The sequence below is a fragment of the Chanodichthys erythropterus genome, chromosome 22 (genome assembly GCF_024489055.1).
Source record: "Chanodichthys erythropterus isolate Z2021 chromosome 22, ASM2448905v1, whole genome shotgun sequence".
In the NCBI taxonomy this organism is placed as follows: Eukaryota; Metazoa; Chordata; class Actinopteri; order Cypriniformes; family Xenocyprididae; genus Chanodichthys; species Chanodichthys erythropterus.
The window spans coordinates 30,213,604-30,237,552 of NC_090242.1; the positions used below are offsets into that span (position 1 = coordinate 30,213,604).

Below are 23,949 nucleotides of genomic sequence, written 5' to 3' on the forward strand. Positions count from 1 at the left end.
ATATGAAAACATCAAGTTAAGCCAAAGAGTAATCGTTTCAAGTCAATTTAACATGAATCAATCGCATTTAAACCAGAAACCTGATACAATGGTGTTGAATCAAAATAAATTGTTTAAATAAAGTGAACAGCATCAAAAATCATTTTTTTTTTGAGTGCACCATGTCCCTTTTGGGGCTCCATAGACAACACTTAGCCTGTTTAGTTAAATTGCTTTGTGTTGAACATCACTGAAATGAAACTATATGATCCTTGTGTTGTTGTCTTGATTTTAAGCGTTATTTCAAAAATAAAATTTCTGTCATTAATTACTCACATTCCAATGTCATTCCAAACCCGTAAGACCGTTCATCTTTTGAACACAAATTAAGATATTTTTGATGAAATCCGAGAGGTTTCTGAACCTTTTCTTCCCTGTCAGTCTCCTACGTGGTTGACGTCGTACACACAGTGCAGTGCTTCCGGGTTCTACGTCGAAACGCCAGCTCTTTATTGGCTAGCTCTTGCATCAGAATCACATGCAATACTGAGCAGGCATTCTGATGTAGAACCCGGAAGCGCTGCACTGTGTGTACACCATCAACAATCTAATGACATCTTTTGTGGGTTTTGGCACTAAAAAAGATTAATTCAAATAGCATGATTTAGCCAGTTACATTATCTACCAGCAAGGGCTAACAAGGCCATGCTAACCAACCAAAATTTGATCCCTTGTATGTAACTTGTAGTGCCAGTCACAGCATCTAAAATGAGTGATATAAAGCCAAAGTGGATATAAAGTGGATAAGACTTGCTCAATTAGAGACAATGACTGTAAATGGTGTCTGTCCCCTCTAACAACTGACTCACTCTCAATTTAAAAATTAGCCTTTCGTCTGCCATATTTATACATTTACTTACTAAATTGTTTACTAATTTTACTAATTTGTCCTTGTCAGTTTATTCCCTGCACTGGCCCAGGAGTAATATGTAACAGTTTTTAATATCTAACTAGACAGACGTTTTCCATGTGACTGATTTAAAGATTATTCAATACAGTGAAAGTGTTTCTGATGAGTCAGATATGATATACCTACATAGATATTCATTGTTTAGAAATACGTAGATAAGAAGCACTCAGTAATTTTTCTTTTGACACATAGGGGGCTCTCATGGCCTAGTGGTTAGAGAGTCAGACTGGTAGTATAAGGTTGTGAGTTTGATTTTTATTTCTAGGAGGAAATGACTGAGGTGCCCTTGAGCAAGGCACCTAACCCCCAATTGCTCCCCATGCACCAATGCAAAATGGCTGCCCGCTGCTCCGTGTGTGTGTGTGTGTGTGTGTGTGTGTGTGTGTGTGTGTGTGTGTGTGTGTGTGTGTGTGTGTGTGTGTGTGTGTGTGTGTGTGTGTGTGTGTGTGTGTGTGTGTGTGTGTGTGTGTGTGTGTGTGTGTGTGTGTGTGTGTTCACTACTCTACTGCTCTTAATGTGTGTGAACTAACTTGGATGGGTTAAAATGCAGAGCATTCTGAGTATGGGTTATCACTTGGCCTTCACATGTCACATTTTCATTATTAAATATAACAATTATTTATATTTTTTATTGTTGTTTTTATTATTTGCTTGAGCAACAACAAACCGAACACCTAAATCTGAGCACACAGTGTCTTCTGTTTATGCAATAACCTTGTCAAGTACAGCAGCAGGCAGGGCTAAACTTACTACCAAACAGTTATCCTCTCAGACGTTTCCCTGCAGTGGACCTTTAGCGGAATGTCTTCCATTCAGATGTAGTCCTGTACTTTAACTTCATATAAGCTGCGTTGTGGGAATTAAAAACTTCAGGAATAATGAAAATGGACAGTATTACCACAGGGAGTCAGATAAATGGAGACTCAAAACTGGAGAAAACTGATGACGCTCACTCAACATCGAGTTCACATGTTGTTTGTGGAGGCTGTCGAAAGAAACTTCGGAGTTTGTTACCAGTGAATTATAAAGAAGAAATTGTAGAGCAGGTGAAACTGGCAGGACCAGTGGTAAGTTTGAATAGTGTGAATTGATTTATTAAGCTGAATTATTTATACATTTCTTTCATTGTTTATTGTTTATTTGTAAAGCTTTTTTATTTTCTCTTTTGATGTAACTATTTAAATCAGACAGTGAAAAATGAACAAAAAGAAATAGAATTTGATATGAAATTCTGATTTTTTTTTTTTCTTTATCCTTTTACCCTTTTCATTTTTGCCTTGATTTTAATTACATTGTGCTCATTCCTAATAGTTTTCACAAAAATATTTACAATTTGGAAATGAATCAGATATGAATATTAGAATGTTCTTAATACATCTGCCATTACATTTGATAAAATGTAGTCTGAATGCAGTCTAAGTGACAAAGTTAAATGTGAAATTTGTTCATACTCATAAAAAATGTTTGATCACCCATAATGAGATAAAATATTTCATAATGTTGAAGTAACACTAACTATGATTCATAAATGCAAGTATTTTTTCATTGTTGGTTCACGTTTACTGATGTTAACAAATGGAATCTTATTGTACTTATAAGGGTTACCATATATTAAAAATAGAAAAGTTATTTCAAAATTTCACAATATTGCTGTTTTTCTATATGTTTGAATAAAATAAATGCAGGTCAATATGATTTATTAAACTTTCTTATTTACCCTTTCTTATCTGCTGCTGCAAACACCATTTCCCAGTATTCCTTGGCTGTGTTTCTCTCTGTTTATATTCAATGGAAGGGCCTGCATAAAGCCACCTGCTGATATCTATCTATCTGTCTGTCTGTCTGTCTGTCTATTGTTCTATAGTTCTATGTATTGTCAGTTAAAGGAGAGTAACATGTCCTGGTGAAACAGTGCAAAGTTTACTTTTTTAAAAATTGACCAGAAAGTAGTTCAATGAAATGTTGCTGATGAGTGATGACATCAGGGTACCCAGCCCCCCTTAAAAAACATACTGATAGCTTCAAATGATAATTATTTGTCATTATTGTCACCACTTGTCACTATTGGAAACTAATGAAACAAAGAAACTAATTGCTACACTGTATATCAATTACAGTTCCATAAAAGCACTTCTAGGTCTCCATCTATTACATCTCACTGTCTCACATTTGGTTGGTCTTATGACCTTTTCCCAGCATGTTCATGCTTTGTGTACAGTGGTGGGCATATGAGATTGGTGGATTCCTGGCAGGTTTGCAATCTGTCTATGTTTTTATGTAATTAAATTTTGTTTGTGTTATGAATAAATTATATTTTTTGTGGTGTTTTTGTCATTGTTGTTTATGAGCTGGCCACTATTGCGTTTATGCTATATTTTTCCAAGGTTCCATGGTTTCATGAAAATAAACACCTGTACTGATTTCAGGATCTTCTCAGACCAAGCAGCACCAGCTGTTTGCTGGTCAGTGGGTCAAGATATTAGCATTTCAATTATATGAAAAATAAACTGAAATTGGAACCTGTTGACAGAACTGTGGTACTAATATGTGTTCCATTTCTGTTATTCTACATTCAGCCAAAACTACTTCTACTCCTTTTTTTTTAATGGTTACTACAGCTTTGTGTTCCATTAGCAAATATTTGGTTATCTTCAACCTAGGTGGTAAAACAGACACATTGGTTGGTAACAACAATCATATTTTGTGCATCCGATTTTGTGCACATTGGGTGATTGTTTAAATATTTAATTGGAAAATTTCCATCATACAAGTGAGAAACTGGTAAAATTGCTGTTGAAATAAAAGTAGAAGAATCATATCAAAATATCATATAAAAGAACCATATCAAAAACCAAGCGTCTCCAGCAGCATCAAGTTCTGTTTCTGAGCATCTATGATAAATTATATTTGAATCTTTTAGTTAAAGTATATGTATTTGTCATTTATGCATTTATTAACCTAATTTTTCAGTTTCCAATGGGATTTGCAGTGGCAGCCAGTGTGAGAGTGGGAAATGCTCTTGGAGCTGGAAACACAGAACAAGCCAAGCTCTCTGCCAAAGTGTCATCTGTTTTTGGATGTACGTGATTTGCTCATTAACTCAAATAAAAACTCTTCTAAAAATGGTTCTAGATGCCATTCTGGGCCAGTTCAAATGGTTATGGTTTCTTTTTCAAAATCAGGATTAGAATTTCTCTGTTGTTTTTTCTAGTACTTGCATCCTGTGTAGTCACAACCTTTATTGTATATTTATAGTAAAGATCTTTGCAGGTAAAACCTCACTCCACTGGCCTCAAGAGGTATGTTAGTGACTGACACCTTTAGCGTCCTTATTAGCGCGCCCACCTCCCATGCTGGAAATGCTGGTTTGAATCCTTTGGAGCGGTGTGAGTAAAACTGGTGGGGTTACAATCTGTTACTTGATTAAAAGTTCAGATAAAAAAAAAAAAAATCATGTTGATTGAATAAATCAAAGTGATTCTGACTCAGTTCTGTGTACTGACTGTGGCCTCTCTCTCTCTCTATCTCAAAGGGAAATAGTGCTCAGAGTATCAGAGGTCATGATCATGTACAGCTTCTTTCATATATTTGATGCCATTGAGGTAAGCTTGTGATTTTTTTTCCATTTGTTTTGATTCTGATCTGTCTGTATGTTTCTGAAAGTTAGAGAGAGAATTACATTTTTCAAAATTGCATCCTGTTTACAATAGTCTTTCTGTCTTTTCTTAAATTACTTTTATTTAATTCTGGTTATCAGTATTTATATCTAAACATCTGTAAAACATTATACACTTACTTTCAGAAGGAAAATTCAGTGTCTTTCTACCTTTATTTCTCAGATATTCACTTTAGATACTGAGAATGTCTAATAATGTCTTCTAGATAACAGTCAAACTAAAAAATTGTTTTTCTGTCTGTAGGGCATTACAAGTGGCATTGTCAGAGGTGCTGGAAAGCAGCTGTTTGGTGCTCTTTGTAATATTGTGGTATATTATTTTGTGGGATTCCCAAATGATTAAATGATTTTAAAGTGTTGAAACATTTCAAATATTAAACTCAAGTTTATATATATATATATATATATATATATATATATATATATATATATATATATATATATATATATAGTCTATTTGGACTGATGATTAGTTGAGTCTGTATCTTCTTATTTTCAGGCCTTGATCAGAGCTGGTGTACAAGCCCCTGAGACCAAAGATGAATCTTATGCTATGGAAAATAAGGGCTGCACAGAAGGTACTTTTTGTCTGTGGTATATGATGACCTTAATAATGGGAAGAAAAAAAAAAACATGTTTCTTTCATCATGGACTTTCTCTTATGTTGATTATTGTACAGAAGTGCCAGAAGAGGCCCTGCACACTGAAGAAGGCCAGACAGATGCAAACACAGATCTGGAAGGACTCGATAAAGGAGTATTCCCTTTAAATAAAATATTTATAAAATTATAAAAATATTCAAATTTTTTAAAAACAAAAGACTGTTTCTTGTCTATTTGTTTATTTAAATTATTAAAAAAAAAATCTGTTGTAAAGTTTTCTGTCATGCAAAACACATGAAAGCGATTTCTTTTTCTCACACATTTCTGCAGTAAAATGACACTTGAAAATCATTACAATCCCTTCAAATGGACTAAAATATTTTAAAATAGTTAATAGACTTTAAAATAGTTAATTATTCACTGTGAATAACTGATTTTTTTTCACAGTGAACTGTACCATATACTCCATTTCCATTTTAAGCAAAGAATAAATTACTTTTTAGAAAATCATTAAAGGGTTAGTTCACCTAAAAATGAAACTTCTGTCATTAATTACTCACCCTCATGTCGTTCCAAACCCATAAGACTTTCGTTTATCTTCAGAACATAAATGAAGATCTTTTTGATGAAAACTAAATCAGTATGAATTGAGTGGTTTAGTCCATTTTCTTAAGAGACACAATCACTTTATACGCTGAACAGATTTAATTTAGGCTTTTATTAACATATAAACATTCATCAATGCATCAGTTACAATAAACAGAAGCTCAAGCATGTTTGCTTGCCGTGCTCGTGTGTTACGGAGAACGTTTGAGCTTCCACAAAAACCAATGAGGTTTGTTCTTGCAACGGTTTGTTCGCAGGTTCGGTTGAGCTTCTGTTTATGTTCGCTGATCAATGTTTATATATGAATAAAATCCTCAATTTAATCTGTTCATAATAGAATGTAGTGATGGACCGATACCAATACTGTATACTGTGCTTGTGTACTTGAGGGAAGATTGAGCACAGACTTGTTGAGCTCATCCTTTTTTTTCTTTTTTTTTTACATACATCAGAAAGTTTGTAGTTCAATCAGATGTCAATAGCAAAGAAAGTAAAATGAGGAACATATTACTAACGTTAACTGACACTGATGATAAAGAGTGAGAGAGCGTGCACACTTGTATTGCATGCTCTTGGTTGCTGAATGCTCATTCAGCACATGCATCATTTGGATTAAAACTAAATCCTACATGTAAGTAAAACTTGAACTGTTACATGATTTATGTATAACGAGTGGTTCCCTACATTATTATAGGAAAGCACAGTAATCACATGATGTTTTCAAGATGTTTTCTGTGCAAACATCTGAAGCGCGCTCCCAGAAAGCTGCCTCTCAGACAGAGCGAGAATAGCCTACTTAATTGAATTCTCTTTCACATCTTTGCGCTTGAATGGACAAATTCACACGTACTTATATCAAAATGGCTGTATACTAATGCAGCCAGAGTACGGATATGATGTGACATTCACAGGTGAATGTGCATTTAACAGTGTATTTGCATGGTTTAGAAGCTGTATTTTTGCACTCTCATTAATAACCTTTTTTTTTTTATCAAAAAATGTGCAGAGTAGCTTTAAATGCTTGTGTAAAAGAACTTTGTAAAGAATGTTTTTAATAGTATATTACTTTGTGCTTTACTTTGATATGATAAATATATTAACAAGGAAAACTACAACCTTTTAATCTGCATCATATAACCAGATATATATCTAAATATATGTCTAAAATGTAAAATCTGTTCACTAAGAAATGAAATAATATATACTGCACAATAAGTACTGCTCTTTTCAGTAGTCTTATTCAGCTGTATTTTGGCCTAGACAGCTGGGCTGGAGAGTGTCCCAGAAAATTTGTAGAAGTCCATATTGTACATTCAGAGATGTACTCTTCTGCGAGCCTACAAGCTGGCAGAGATGTAATCAGTTTTGTTTTTTTTTCTCTCTTAAATAACACTGACAAATGTCATTTTGCCGGTATTGGCTGATTTGCTTATGTCCTCCTTGTAGAGATTGGATGGATTGACCCAGTTGCAGTCCCAATTTTTTTGAATTTGGGCCTTGGTAAGATGGTTCAAGTTAGAGTGAGCTTGCTGTGGTGTTGAGGAAGGTGTTAGTTGTGTAAAAAATATTTGAATCCATTGTTAGGTTGCTCTGATGTGGAATAAAATTTTCTGGAAGAGGACAAGCTACATGCACAGCGATTCCAGCTATCAGGATCAGGAGGGTGGTCAACAGTGTAAGTCCCCGTCTAAGCACAAGCTGGTTCGTAGAGAGCAAGACTTTAGGTTGGGCTTTTCCAGATTCGCTCTCCATTACTAGTTTACCCATCTCCTGGGTACAAACTTGTACATAGCCGGCCGCTTCAGAGCTATTACTTGTTAGCTGAGCCTAAAGAAGCACAAAATATATACATATAAATAGAAGTTATCACCACAGGGATTTGAGAATAGTTTCATATTTCAGGACAGACATCAATTACTTTGTTTCCAGTTATGTCATCCCAAGGTTCAGGGATACTTGCTGAAGCTCCTCCATCAGGCTTATGCTCTGCGTCGTCCTGCCCTTCAGAAACTAGTGTATTGAGGACTGTCTGTCCTATCGATGATGCCTTTCCGATGCACACTATTGCATGTTTGCCTGCACGTTTCAGGGCCTAAGGAAGACATTAGTCAACATTATCAAATGCTTTCAACTGCCTTCCACAATGGCAGCTTGGCTTGACATTGGTTTGATTTGTCATGTCCTACCTGCTCTGTCACTTTCTTCCAGTTGAGCTTGAAGATGAGAGTGGTGAAGAAACAACTTTGAATAATGACACAAATCAAGAGGCCAAGCCACAGACCTGAATGAGTGGGAAAATAAAATGGGATGCGTTTCAGGCTTAGAACAGGTAACAGAAAAACAAACACAATCTGAATTTTATTACATGGCTGGATTGAGGAGAAAACATGCTAAATGACCAGAGACCCGAATCTACATTAAAGGGTTAGTTCACCCAAAAATAATAACAAATCTGCCATCAATTACTTTATTACCGAATCATTAAAAATATCTTAATTTCTGTTTCAAAAATGAATAAAAGTCTAATGGATTTGGAACGGCATGAGAGTGAGTAATTTATGATAGAATTTTTCTTTTTAAGTGAACTATCATTTTAAAAATCACAAGATGCATTTAATTTATGTATTGAAATTAGTTTTATAGAAAAACATAAACATAGCTATTGTTTTGATGACTATTATTATTATTATTATTATTATAAAATGTGTTTTATTTGGATGGCTAGATTGATATCCCCAGTGTATACAGAATATTCAGAAGTTGAGAGGTTGGTAAGATTTTTTAAAAAAAAGTCTCTTATGTTCATTTATTTGACCTAAAATACATTAAAACAATAATAATATGAAATATTATTACAATTTAAAATAACTACTTTCTATTTTGATATATTGTAAAATGTAATTTATTCTGATGACGAAAATTGGGTTGTCACATATCTAAATGGAATTAAAGATGGCTTTATTGGCTCGACATCATTGAAAAATTAAATGTTGATATGTTGGGAGAATATGGATGAAAAGGTGAACCTGATTTCACCAAGTGCAACAACCAGTCAACCAGCTCAAATTAGATCCAAACAAATCAGATTTGAGGGACACATTTACAGTTTCTGTCAAGCTTAGGCTTACAATCAGAGTTTGGTGCTTGTACATCAGTGTTATTCACCTATCATTTCCCTCTGGTTTTAGGGATAACTTATGGGACTTATGGGATTTTCAGACTGGAATGTTGTTCCAGGATCAACAAAATATGTTGACCGAGGAACGAGTCTAACTGTGCAGAAAACGGGACATGCAAAAATGAGTACCAAGTATCCTGAGCTCAGCCAGAAACATCAGAGATATTCCCACTGGTAATCCAATGCAGTAGTAACAGATCAAGTTGGACAGTGCTGCTATCTTCTGCTTCCCAGCACCCAGAAGAATCCCTGAACACACACACTAAAACACAACACGTTGTACAGATATGATCCATAAACACTTCCCAGTAATCAGTGAATTACATCATTTCACAGAACCAGGTTTCATGACATCACAAGAAATCGCTGGTAAGAGCATTTTAACTGATAAAGTCTAATTGTGACATTATCACTAGTATCACACACAATGATGAAATACTATCATTAGGCATTCCAAAAGATAGCATAATGCCACCAACGATTAATTTGTGTTGCCTTCCTTTGAACAAATACAATTAAACTTACCACAAGAGCATCAAAAAACTGCAGGAAGACGAACAGGGTGAGATTTTCTGAGACCATCTTCACTATGCTCCTGTTAGATTAAATCAAAAGGTGAGAACTGCAAAACAATAGAGGAAAAGCTTCACTCTAATCGTTTTTTTTTTATTATTTTTGCAGAAAATGAGATCTTGATATCACTTGATAAATCCATAATAATCATATCATAATCCAATACTTGTATATACAGAATGTTGTGAGTGAAAAAACATACTCATCAGTGGTAAAGATGTAGCCCACTACTGACTTTGAAGAACCCATCACGATTCCCTGTAAAATAGCCAAAACTCCTGCAATGCAAAAGTTTTAATTATATTTTCTTCTAGATACTTATTATATGTTCACCATGAAATTTCAAATCAAACTTTACAATTCTTTTTTTTATTCATTTATTTCATGGATTATTGTAGAATTGATTATGATTTTTCTGTACATTTCTTTTTTTTTTTTTTTAATTTGTAGAGCCTCGTAATCTCCCTCCCTCTTTCAGACACATCTCTTCTCTGATGATGTGTTTATTGGCACGAAGGCGATTGACAAAATCAAATCCCACCCTAAATTTTTTCTTGTTTAAAAAGCTGTTTTACTCATACCTCAAAATAGCAAGACTTTAAGTTCTCGGGATAGTTATTAGTTATACTTATTCAGCTTAATTTTAAGCACTATGTGGGTATTTCCATATTCTACTAACCTGAGATCATGAGTGTCACTTTACTGGTGATGAGGGCCCTGTTAGTGTCTCCAGCTCCCAGTGCATTTCCCACACGCACACAAGCGGCTGCATGCACACCTAATGGAAACTTAGCAGGAAATATATTTTTTAAAACATGCAGATATTCACACTAATTCAGTTTAACAATAAATAAATGAATACGTTAAAATATATTGAAAACAACACATGCATTGCAAATAATTAACTAATCAATCAATCAATCAATCAATGATTTGTAATGCATGTGTACATTTGCCTTTTGGCAGTAATGTCTAAAATGAGCTAAGTATTGTGAACTTAATGTTACACAACACTGTCTTACCATGTAAGTAATGGTCCCCACCTCCAGCAACACATGTTGAGCAGCAAGATCTGCCTCCCCCAGCATTCCTGCCAACCATCAGGGGAAAAATAAGAAGAGGGATGGATGCTATTTAATTATGTGTGAAATGAGTGTGTGTTTTTTCTGATTGTGGCATTGCAGAACTGAAACGTAGTTAGGCTTTTTGAGATGATTAGTAAGCCATGAAACAATTGTTCACTGCACTTCCACCTGGGATCCTGCATTATTGCTATAACAAAATTTTACATGATTGCAGTGGCACTTTAGATTGAAGATCAATAGGAATATTTTCTGTTATTTGATTCATGATGGCAACTACTTATTCAATTGAATCAGAAATGCAAGACAATACTCAAACCCCCTCAAACACACCTGCAAGGAAACTTCCGATCTCATAGATCCACCACTCAAAACAGAGCATAAGAGTGCTGGGAATGGCCAGTTTCATGTAGGAGCCCCACTCCTGCAGTGATGCACTAGACCAGCCTGTAGGGGGCAACAGAGACAAACACATACACACACAATCACTGCAGTCATGTGGGTATACAGAAAACATCTCTTGTAATTATTGACTAGCTATGCAAAATAATTGTTTGGTATTTTGTGTTTTTTCATGTATGTAGAGAAATTTGACAAAGCTTATCCACCTTATTTTGCAAAGCAGAAGGAAGCTATTTCATGTGAATTTGTGTGAGGCTTCCAACTTAGGTAAATAACTATAGGTAATAGGTAAAAAAAAAAAAAATAACTATTTGTGCTACAAACAGTTTTTGTACTTCTAAAATGACTGGAAGCAGCTGACACATTCAAGTTACAAATGGCCACACTCTTAAAAAGGGACCTATTGTGCTTTTTTATGTTTTCAACTTTTTTTTTTAGTGTGAAATGTTGCTGTTGGAGCATGAACGACATCTGTAAAGTTACAAAGCACAAAGTCACTCCAAAGGGATATCAGTACTGAATGTCCTGAAACACTTTGATTGGAGTTTCCAATGGAGTTTTGATTGAAGTCACAATATTCCTCATTTAACTATTTCCTGCCCAAGGTATATGGGGGAAAAAACATAAAAAAACATTTGGGAAAACAGCTTCACAAAGGAACAAATTATTTCATTTCACTGGGAAAATGCCAACTGGTGTCTATAAGGAGTAGAAATTCACACCTTCCAGTGCTGGAAGTCAATGAAAAAGAACTGATTGTTAGATTCTGAGGCACTGGAAATTGAGAGTCCTTGGAAACTTTGGTGACGATTTCACTCAGGGAAATCGACTCCACTGAAGGGCCTAACATGCCTGGGCATGGTATGCATCAAAATGTGCCCATTAACAGCTAGGTGTAATAGGGAAGTGTGATTCATCTCAATAACAATTTTGTTAATCAAAAAGACAGATTTGTTCATTGATTCATTGTTGACTGTTTTTTGTAGTTTACATGATTACACCAGTAGATGGCGACAAGCTTGTAGCAATTGTATGGGAGCATTACAATCCAACAAATTAATTTGTTGCAAGTCATTCACGGCTGTAACATCATGATCAACGTGACTCGTATCATTCAAACAATAGGTAGATCAAGAACACAATAAAATGCAATAAAAGAGATAACGATAAAGTTTATTCAAACTGGCGGGAAACTTCTACTTCAACTGTCAGAGGTTTTGACTTCTTGAAGAAAAGACTGTCTGTCTGTCATAAAGATGTAAACTAATATCGAAAACTTTGAGTCTTTCATAAGATCTCATGTCACCTCTCCCTTTTTCTTCAGAATCAAGAATTACTGTAAGGGCCGTTCTCATCAAGGACGATAGCTATAATGGTAATGAAACAGTTGAGCTCGAAAGTTTACATACCCCTTGCAGAATCTGCAAAAATATTTATCGTTTTAACAAAATAAGTAGGATCATAAAAATATCATGTTTTTTTTTTTATTCAGTACAGTCCTGAATAAGCTATTTCACACAACAGATGTTTACATTAAGTCCACAAGAAAGAAAAAAATAGCTGAATTTATAAAAATGACCCAGTTCAAAAATATACATACCCTTCTTAATGCTGTGTGTGGTTACCTGGATGATCCACGACTGGTTTGTTTTGTGATGGCTATTCATGAGTCCCTTGTTTGCCCTGAGCAGTTAAACTGAACTCTGTTCTTCAGAAAAATCCTTCAGGTTCCAGCATCGTTTGCATATTTGAACCCTTTCCAGCAGTGACTGTATGATTTTGAGATCCATCTATTTACAATGAGGACAATTGAGGGACTCAAACACAACTATTAAAAAAGGTTCAAACATTCACTGATGCTCCAGAAGGAAACACAATGCATTAAGAGCCAGGAATGTAACCTTTTTTAATTGGATGAACAGGATAAATAGAGACTAAAAATACAAAATAAGAAAAACTTGCACATCATCTTGTTCAAAAGTTTTCACCCTCTTAATGCATTGTTTCCTTCTGAAGCATCAGTGAATGTTTGCAGCTTTTGTAATAGTTTTGTTTGAGTCCCTCAGATGTCCTCAGTGTGAAAAGACAGATCAATCATACAGTCATTGTTGGAAAGGGTTCAAATATGCAGAAGATGCTGGAAAACCAAAGAATTTGCAGAACCTGAAGGATTTTTCTGAAGGACATGGTCAATTTAACTGCTCAAACAAGGTAATCCAGAACAACCACCACAAAAAAATAAAATAAAATAAGTCATGGATCATTCAGTTTACAACACAGAGTATTAAAAATCAATATGTAAACTTTTGAACTGGATCATTTTTATAAATTCAGCTTTTTTTTCTTTTCTTTTTTTTGTGTGCATGTAAGGAATGGGAGGGACGCTGGGAAATGTGATGCTGAGTGCTGATGCTGGTGACAGAGATGGTGACTGTGACAGTACATTCCCCTCCTGGAGGTGGACGGAGTGAAGGTGAGATGGAAGAAGATGCTGGAGGACGGTTGAGCTGGAGGATGAGCCAGGTGGTGGCCCAGTCCCCAGCCAGGATGGTGGACCACGGCGGTGGCGTTGGAGGGAGGAGCCATGGTGGTGACGGCTTCTGCGCCACCTTGGGGAAGAACGGAGACGACGTCGATGACGAAGGAGGAAACCATGGCTCAGATGGAGAGCTGATGGACTGGATTGATACCGATGACCGCGATGGAGCCGCAGTGACGACCCCCCAAGATGGATGCAGGGATCCGGAGGGCTGAGGTGTAGTTGGAGCGACTGAGGGCGGAGCTAGCCGGAGCAGTAGGGGTGGAGGGCCGGAGAGCAATGGACGGTCCGCAAGTCCGTGGTGCAGGTGACACATCATCCGACCCAGGTGAAGCACACAGTCTGAGGGAGGAGCCATGGTGGTGACAGCTTCTGTGTCACCTTGGGGAAGAACGGAGGCGACGTTGATGATGGAGGAGGAACCCATGGTGCAGATGGAGGGCTGATGGACTGGATTGATACCGACGACCGCGATGGAGCTGCAGTGACAACCCCTCGAAATGGATGCAGGGATCTGGAGGGCTGAGGTGTAGCTGGAGCGACCGAGGGCGGAGCCTGAGGCAGGGCAGAGCTAGCCGGAGCAGCAATTTTTACTGAATTTCAATCAGAATCGACTTTAAAGTCACCATGAAATCAAATTGAACAATTCTTGTTTGTTTTAAAATTAATGTCCCCTCAAAATCTTTATTCACATTCTCTTCTCTGATGATGTGTTTACTGGTACACTCACATGAGATCACAGCAATAGCAAACTCAGCGATCCAATCAATTTCCAATTAACAAAAGTCCCGTTCTACTTTTTTTCATTATTATTCAAAAAGTGGTTTTACAAATAATACGTCACAATAGGCAGTGATGGGCAGTATTTATGATACATGTATTTCAAATACAAAATAGTATTTTGTAATTTGTATTTGATAGGGTTGATGAAAATGGCTTTGTATTGTGTATCAAAATACTTCTTACAAAGTATTTGACAGTATTTTAAAAATACAAAATTGGTGCCTACTCAATAGTTTGCAGAGACTTGTTGCGATCAGAACAGAAAATTGATCCATATGGAAGAAGGTTGTCAAGAAACATGCAGGCTGCCAGATTTCCTTTTATGGAACTTTTATGGAAGATGAACACATTCAGTGTCTACTGAACAATATTTTCATTTTGGGAAAATGTTATATTCATGTTATATTATTTTTCTGTTTTGCAGAAGGAATTTTGGATTTACTCTAAATCTTTAAGAATGGTAAAATGTAAAAGTGGAAGAAGACAACTTGGTTCATTGAAGAAATTTAAACCATTAGAAGACCTGGCTGCATGATTCTTTCCTTTTTCGTGTTTTATTATATATTGTGGACTATATGTAAACATCTCATAATAATACATTTTTGTTGCAGTGCCAAAAAAACTCTCACTTATTTTTTAAATTATTGATATTTTGCAGATTCTGAAAGGTGTTATCACATCAAATAATAGGCTACTATTCAACAAATAGCGTAATATGCTGATAGAATATTTTAGAGCTGAACATAACTTAGCAAAACTATTTTATATTTTACTATAATAGTTACATCTATATATATTTTTTTTTTTAGTTTTTAATTTATTAATTTTCAAGATTTTTCATGACTTGGAAATCACATTTTTAAAATTCCAAGCTACATTTCTGTAAAAGGATGCGCGCCGCGAGGCGCGCCAGAAAAATTTGCGTATAAACTAATTTAGTGTTTATATTTTTTTTACATTTTGAGTGCTATCACAAAAAAATTTGTATCCTGGGGATGTTGGAGGGGCACAAGAGAAATCTGGGGGGGCATTGCCCCTCCTAGCCCCACCCTAGACCCGGCCCTGCGTATGATACGGCATAAAGTGCGTATCATATGCACGCGAAAAACTGCATACCATAAGTACGCCAAAACTCATTTTGGCGTATATATTCTACGAGATTACAAACTCGTACTATTGATACGCATTTTCGTGTGATCGGGCTCGCATTTTTAGGAGTTTCCCTTTCAAATGCAAAATTTATGGGAGGAGAGTATATAAATGAATTACACAATGCGATTTACTAATGTTTGTGCTCGTCAATTTACTGGTACTCCTTTATTTAACGCCCTAAAAAAGCATGTCTGAACCCCATTTGTGACATGGCTGCAATTGTTGCTGTTAGGAGGAGACACTGCAGAGAACACAGAGTGTGTGGTAGAAGGATTATTAATTTCTTTGAAATGCCAGAGTAAGACCTTATCCGAACATATCGTTTGCTAAGCTATGTTGGCCTATAGGCGCTAATTTGCCCCGTTTAGTAAATCTGGCCCTTAATGTGTTAAACGATATAACATGATGAGTTTTCTGTCAATGAATGTATCCAAACAGTTGATTCCCTGTCTAATAAAACTCATATTATACAGTACTAAAGTGTCTTCGATGTTTCCATTGTTTTTTCGACAAAATAAAACTGGAAATCGAGGGTAATGATGTCATTGATAGGCGACACACGTGTGTGTCCTGGTTAAAATTGCTTATTTTTCTGGATTTAGAATTTCTTGGAAACATTTGGGATAATGTAAGTACACAAGTCAACAAAAAATATAACATTGTTTTAGTGGTTTTTGAATATTTTAATCTAAAAATCCTACATATTTGTGCCTTTAACTGGTTGCATATGTCAGATTTATTGCATGACTCGGGCAGAGATTTACTTAATCAAGTCAGTGTAATGGTGAAGGGATCGATCAAATGGGCCAACTGATGGAAGGTTTTATTCATGCTCATTATTCATTATTTCATGCTAAAAGTAAAAGTATTTTGTAGTATTTTCAAAATACAAAAATAGAGTAGTTTATTTTGATACATGTTGTGGCTGCTGTATTTTGTAGTTTATTTTGATACATTTAAAACTTATTTGGTATTTTATTTTAAAATAAATACATATTTTTGCCCAACCCTGACAATAGGGATGAAAAGACTTTCGCAACTTTCGTTTTATGCCGACTTTAAAGAAAGCGAGTGTGGACACATATAGTTTTCATTATAGTTATCTTTATACTTATCGTTCTTGCCGTGAATGGCCAAGCGACTCTCTTGGAGTTGATTCTAGAATCACTGCTACTACAAGTCTTATTGTTTCCAAATATATCCAGTGGTGCATCACTGTCGGCACTTCCATTGGTAGTCACCACATACTCTGCTGCTCATTTGCATACATTGAAACTCTGCTAACTGCATTGCTAACCATCTCTCCTGCTCACTGTCATTAAAAAATGATCAATTTGTCGCAGCAAATCACTGTCGGATGTGAACACCCCTTTAGGTAGTGATAATTATAGATGACTTAATGTAATCATTTTAGAAGTCGTTGACCCCATAATGGCATAAAAGAGTGTCTCTGTGTGTGTGTCTTTCCATATATTCCTCACCACCCCATGTCTTCACATGCAGCTTTTTCCAGCGAATGTAAGCAAACAACAGGAGGCAGATGGAGATCTGTGAGAAACTGTTGGCTGCAGCAGAGCCCCTGCAGACACACACACACACGCTTATCCTAAAGATCATTTATTTCCTAGCTCTTCAGATTTAGAGTATATTTATTGTTGTTTATTAGTATTAAAATTAGTACTAATCATACATACATCACTCCCAGCTTCATTGAGTGAAGGAGGACGTAGTTTGTTGCTACATTTAAAATGTTGGCAGCAACTGCTGTGTACATCTGGGGCAGGATGATGCCCTGAAACATGACAATACATTATACCTTCAGTTTTCATCTCTTTTGCTCATATATACATGCTGTCCAATGCAACATCTTGAGCTGACTGAGAGGTTGTACCTGGTTTTGCAGATAAGACACCTGCAGTTGGTGCAGAAACATGGCCTAGGAAATTAAAGGATGGACAGAAAAAGTTATCTGTGCTGTCAGCAGAAGGGAAGCTTGTGACAATGACTGTATGCATGTGGTTACACCCTTTAAATATTACATGTATTGAACAAAAAAGACAATCTGACAGGAAACACTCTGGTCATAGAGCAATAAAGTACAATTGGGGCTGAGGGGGCGAGTGGAGCTTCGCTCAAGGGCGGAAATCCATCATATGCGCTAGTGGAGCTAGCTTCAGCTATGGCCGCTGGGCATGTGCACATCAATATTGCGTCACTTAATTACTGTATGCATTATTGTAAGGGTAGGTTTAGGGTTGGGGTCGGTGTAGATGTTAATAAAACACAAGTGGAGGTGACGTATTTCCTGTTTGAGAGTGGAGCTCCACTCATCCATGGTCTGCAGCCAGACCCTTCTCATAAAGTGTCCTGAAGAGTGAGCAGCACAATTTGGAGAAAGCGCCAGGAAACATTTGAACTTAGACTCTAGAAAACAAGGCCAGCACAGAGATGAAAGCGCAACCACTGAATGTTTTTGTAAAAACATGTTGTTATACTTACAGGGACAGCAGGGAGGAAAGCCATAACATACAGCTGTGCAATCCTGAAATAGGGATGAATAATGGAGCTTTGAGGATAGAACAGTATGATACCAAAAAACAGAATAAATGACACTTTCCATAAATAGTTACAATTTGGTGTCCTATTGTGTTTTTTAAGATGTAGAGGCAGAAATAAAAATAACTTTTTCTGTGTGAAAACAAGTAACTTCAGCATACTTAAAAAAAAAAAAAAAAAAAAAAAAACTTATTATAGAAATAATATACTGCAAACTGAATGTAATGGACACTTAGTTGCATGTTAAGTGCAATTAAATGAAAATGTATCATAGTTTAAATTATTAAATGCACTTACCTGAACTTTAGAGTTCAGCTTTTTTGACACAGTTAGCTGGGATTTAAGTACATCTTTATATGCAATTTCATAATTCTGTTATCTCTGAAATATGGTTAAAGTGTTCTGCTAAATGTTCTGACAAGCATCTCTGGTAAACTAAAATATACCTTAATATAATATCTATTGAAAGTGGTATGGCATGTATTTAATATATTTGAAATTACACATTGGAAATAATAAAGTTGCAGTTTAGTACATTTAAAAATATAAACTTTAAAGGTAATATTGAATAACACACTATAGTTAAAATTATAATCAAGTACTTTGCATGTGCTTTAGTACACATAAGTGGCCTGTTATTTCATTAATATACTATATTATCTTAAGTTAACTTCCTGTTTTCTTTAGTTTCCATAGTGATAGATTAAGGTTTCCATGATTTTTAATTTCACCTTCACTTATATGCCTATATTCTTTAAGTACTTGTTATCTATTGTATTGATATAGCTCTTTGATTCCATAGTTTGTTGGTTATTTTGCTAGTATGCTTATCTGTTTCGTTGTGGTGGTTTTTCTCTATACATGTTCCTGAGTTCCAATTTGTTTTGTTTTCAATTCTTCTGCAACTCTACATTCAATACAATTAAGTGCACTTAGATAAACTATTATCTAACTTGAAATTAATTTATATTGACATTTAGGTTTACATGCACAGCTCTTACTAGCTTGTGTCCATTACACTCACCCCTAAACCTCACCTTTTGTTTCTTTTTAATTTATGTGCCTTTGTAATCTTTAATCAAATAACTCTCTCTTTAATCAAATAAATCTCCTTCTTGTAACAATATCTCTTCTTTGATGACTTGTTTACTGGCGCAAGGGCAGGAAAACCAGTCTCTCACATGAAAATTATTTATACAGCTCAGATTTTTTTTTAAAGAATGGAAACTGCTTATTCTGTTCTTTTGGCACAATTTTTTTGCTTTCCCTGCAGCACGTACAGTATGGTCTCCTATCTACATGGGAAAAAATATTTTACATCAGAAACAATTACCCTACTAAAAGTTCTGATCCAATAATCTGACTGGATTAGTCTGACCTGGCCACCTCTGGCTCTTGCTTCAGGGTGAGGAGTATTGACTCAGCGTTGATGAGCATGGCCCAGCATGGCAGGCAGAAGAGTAAAAGGATGATTATGCTTCTCTGGAGAATTTCCCCCACACGCTTAAGGTTCTTACTGCCAAATGTCTGAGCATGGACAACAGATCATTAGTACATAATATAGAGGAACTTATTGTCAAAACCTTTAGCCTTGAACAGTGTAGTATTTCAATCATGACAAGTTTTAGCATGTTAATGAATATAACAATATTTATGTATTTGGTCTTGGTGGACTAAATCTGCTTGGCTGCTGCTGTTGATTATGGCTGTTTCTGCTGAAGAGAAAGTATGTACTTGCTATACCCATAGAAAAACATATATGATGTTTCTGCAAGAATCCCGTAGTAGATCTAGGCAGGTCGAGCCAGGGGAGGTGGAGGGTTTCAGAGGAACTCTGATAGTGCGGTGCAGGACTAGCCTACAGTTAACACTGAACCAGACTATTTAAATGTTGAGCAAGCAATCTCATTGGCTGCAGAATTAGCAGAGGCAAATCAGCTTGTGCCATGCGGTAATTGCTAAGGACCTATCTAGAGTTGGCAGAAGCTCCAGCTTCGGTACCAATTGGTACTGAAATTTAAAAAATGTGATGTTTTGAGAGCTGTTGAGCAGATTCGTAAACACCTCTGATTGGCCATTGTGTTGACACGCTCATCTGATATGTCTGTGATTGGCTACAATGATCAAGGCAGGGGGCATTTGAAAGCACATGGAAGTGTTTAAAGGTGGGAGCGGGAGTGTTTGAAAGCAGGCCTCTATCAGCGGACTGGTTTTAGCAAAGCAGACCGCAATAGACGCCTGCTTTCGAATGCTCCCATGTGTGTCTGTGTAAGTGCTAAGTGAAGAGCATCACTGATGACTATTTACAATGTTTTTGAATTGTTGATCACTGAAGCCAATCACAGACATATCCGATGAGCCGTGAACACAATGGCCAAAGATCATTTACGAATCCACTCAACAGTGCTCAACGTGTCACATTTTTAGTACTGATATGGTACCGAAGTCAGTACTTTTGTCAACTCTAGACCTATCAGCTGCGCCCTCTAGAGTTTCATTACTGAACTAGATATTAATGCAGTTTTGATAGCAAATCATTTAATATTTAAAATATATTCTGCAGAAAGGAATATTCTTTGTATATATATAAAAAAAAAAAACAATGGTACTGCCATTGTATTTTGCACATAGGATCATGATAGGTAGTAATATTTCCATAACAGATCCAAGGTACTATCAAATTAAGTTAGTTGAGGTTGAGTTGTTTTTCATGCTGGTTGAGATATGTTTTTTTATAACAGTGGGAGATATTAATAAATCTCTCACTGCACAATCTGCCAGTGACAGAAATACAACCATTATACTGTGTGCCCAGCTAAAACCAGGTTTGAGGGTATTATACAACAATGGCTTATTGAGCTAGTTGGCAAGACAACATACATAATTACTGTGAGTTAAGATTACCTGAGAGACGAGTGTGTCACATGCAAGAGCCAGACCGCATCCAGTAGCAGTTGTGGTCACATTAATAGTCTGAGGGAGACAAATTCTGCTTTAGCAGTGCAATCAATGAACACAGTCTCCTTATCTCTCACGGCTTCCTTCTTGGAGATACAGGCATTGGATTTTCGATTGGATCAACTTCCAGAGTACTTCTTAGGAAATAGGAAATATTCTTGGTTTCCAAAAAAACTGATATGACAAGAAGAGGTTTTTCAGTGAAATGTATGAGGGTAATTAATGTCAGAGGCTTTTGCATCTGAAGTCTTTATATATATAATAATAATAATATCAGAGAGATGTAATAACTGAACAAAATTTCTTAAATCTAAGTAGACTTACGCTTGTGCCTGGGGCATATATTTTTGTACCTAATTTACCTCTAAAGGGTGCATTTAGTACCTTTAGGAGCGCTTTAGGTAATAACATGCAACCCTTAGGGACAGATAAAGTACAAAAGGTTACCTTTGAAGGCACTGTCCTAGTGGCAAGCTGTTGTAACCCTAAAGGTACATTTCGCTCTTGTTTTTTTTCCTTCTTTTTTGACAGCATTAGACAATGGATGCATTACCGCAGAGGCCAGGGCATATCCAGCCAATTCAGCATTTCCTAGGTGGCCACAGAATATTGTGATGACGAATGGCAGCAGAAAGTTTAAGATCCTGGAGATGAGCTGCCAAAAAATGAAAATCAACAGGGAACATGAGGATACAAATAATAAACCACACAGAAATCAATTCAGTCTGCAGCCCATGTAAGAATGTTGGACTATCTGAACTCCAGATTATGTCCAGCAAAAGAACTTTACAGAAAATCACGATGTTTATGTGTATAATATCTTAATATCTTCATGTCTCATAGTAATATTCATAATTTAGAGATGTCGATAATATATTTTACATAGTCATATATATATATATCTGGTGGCCATTTGAGTATAGTGAACTCACTGTCATGTTCAAGAAACCAGTTTGAGATGATTTGAGCTTTTTGACATGGCGTGCTATCCTGATGGAATTAGCCATCAGAAGATGGTTACACTGTGGTCATAAAGGGATGGACATACTCAGGTAGCGTTTATAGGGGCCCAAAAAGAAAAATATCCCAAACTATCAGCACCAGCCTGAATGGTTGATACAAGGAAGATGGATCAATGCTTTTATGTTGTTTACGCCAAATTCTGACCCTACCAGCTGAAAATCAGGCAAAGTTCTATCTTCTGTTGTCCAATTTTGGTGAGCCTCAGTTTCCTGTTCTTAGCTGACAGGAGTGGCACCCAATGTCGTCTTTTGCTGCTGTAGCCCATCTGCTTCAAGGTTTGACATGTTGTGCGTTCAGAGATGCTCTTCTGCAGACCTCAGTTGTTATGAGTGGCTATTTGAGTTACTGTTGCCCCAGTCTGCAACTGCCACTCACTGGATATTTTCTCTTTTCTGGACCATTATCTGTAAATCCTAGAGATGGTTGTGTGTGAAAATCCCTGTAGAACAGCAGTTCTGAAATACTCAGATCAGACCGTCTGGCACCAACAACCATGCCAAATGTTCAACGTCACTTAAATCACCTTTCTGATGCTCAGTTTGAACTTGCATTGAGTTGCTGCCATATGATTGGCTAGTTAGATATTTGCGTTAACAAGCAGTTGAACAGGTATACCTAAGGTGCCGGTGAACGTATATATAATTTTAAATATATTTTTGTATTTGCTTTAAAAGTTGTACCATTGCTCCTGCATCATGTTCATTTTTTTAAAAAAATCTACAGATGCTTAACCAAGATAAATTCCCAATATAGAAGGAATTCACAGATATTCCATGGGACAGTCAGATAAACACTAGTTCACGACTATAAAACAGGAGCCATCATTCACATCGTCATCAATCTTAAAATTAAAAACTCCCAGTCTGTAACTTAAGTTACATCCATGTGTCAAAAAATATGTCATGCACCCCTAGATCCGGTCTCTGCTGGCAAAGCTCCGGTCTTTAAAGTTTAAAATGAACTGCAGCGCTGAGAGAGTATTGGAACAGAGAAAGGACTCACCAGGGGCCCAGTCAGGCGCAGGACGTGGTAGAGCTCCTCTCTGTAGGCCAGTGGAACCCAGCGACGCACACAGCTGCAGCGGAACAGTTTAGAACTAGGTGCTGTTTCCTCGGTGATTTGTTCATTGCTTGCCAGGGGGCCACAAGCCTCAAGCATCCCAGCCTTATCCATTCAGCCGTTGAGTGCAAGAAAATAAGAGAAGAGGGTGAAGAGAAAGCAAGACAGAGAGAATAATAGGAGCAATATAGGAATGAGAGCACTTCTCTCCAGCAGTGATTTGTCCCAAAATGTTGTTATCAGTCCATGGATGAAGAAACAATCAAATCAAATTATGCTGGGACACTGATAAGTAACCTGCTGCCTTCAGTCACAGAGTGAGCCTAAAAGAGGCAGGTCACAAGCAATCTCTTTATAATTCCCTGTATGGGTACAGCAGCTCTGAGGGGGGCTGTAAGGGGAGGGTTAGCCTTTCATACTTCTTAAACGAAGTGGTAATCTTATCAGGAATGCCTGTGTAAGTAACAGATTGCTGCTCCTTTAAGGAACACATGCTAGAGCGCTCGCTTTCTAAGATGTTCATTTTATTATAGCAGCATAATGAGCAGGAAAAGCTTTGCTTTGAGATATATGATCTTGGGACACAGGCCTTTAACCTGCAAACTGACTTCTTTTACCACATCTACACTGTTTAGGTAGGGTTAGGTCTGAATCTCACAAGGATAATATGTTTTGCTGTTTTAGGTGTTGATGACAAGAAAATGTGTTTAAATATTTGTCAAACTGATCTAAATAATTCAACATCAGCTAACAATCTCTAATTGTCTTTGCTAGCTTGCCATGGATCTTTAGCAGCAGCAGTCATGGTTGG

The 23,949-nt window shown here is 36.5% G+C and overlaps 1 protein-coding gene and 1 pseudogene across 1 annotated transcript; one reads left to right on the forward strand and one right to left on the reverse strand.

Annotated features, from left to right (window-relative positions):
- The first annotated feature begins 1,827 nt into the window (after positions 1 to 1,827).
- On the forward strand, positions 1,828 to 7,192 carry LOC137012295 (multidrug and toxin extrusion protein 1-like; annotated as a pseudogene).
- On the reverse strand, positions 6,629 to 23,429 carry slc47a1 (solute carrier family 47 member 1). The gene is made up of 17 exons (XM_067375815.1): positions 23,082 to 23,429; positions 21,610 to 21,711; positions 21,003 to 21,071; positions 19,477 to 19,625; positions 18,042 to 18,084; positions 17,434 to 17,478; positions 17,237 to 17,334; positions 17,024 to 17,121; positions 11,000 to 11,113; positions 10,607 to 10,674; positions 10,264 to 10,372; positions 9,787 to 9,862; positions 9,537 to 9,606; positions 9,141 to 9,273; positions 8,020 to 8,114; positions 7,752 to 7,925; positions 6,629 to 7,660 (listed from the first exon to the last, which is right to left on the reverse strand). Exons 1-17 carry the CDS (start codon positions 23,250 to 23,252, stop codon positions 7,349 to 7,351), a joined length of 1,926 nt encoding a protein of 641 aa, XP_067231916.1. The 5' UTR covers positions 23,253 to 23,429; the 3' UTR covers positions 6,629 to 7,348.
- Positions 23,430 to 23,949: the final 520 nt, after the last annotated feature.

Bases quoted from the DNA above. Each gene is read 5' to 3' on its own strand.
- slc47a1 (XM_067375815.1), bottom strand. From the start codon at position 23,252: ATGGATAAGGCTGGGATGCTTGAGGCTTGTGGCCCCCTGGCAAGCAAT. The intron at 18,085-19,476 runs GTCAGACTAATC...TCCCTATTTCAG, and splicing joins CAAGAGCCAGAGGTGGCCAG to GATTGCACAGCTGTATGTTA. The intron at 7,661-7,751 runs GTAATTGATGTC...GTGCTTCTTTAG, and splicing joins ATGACATAACTGGAAACAAA to GCTCAGCTAACAAGTAATAG.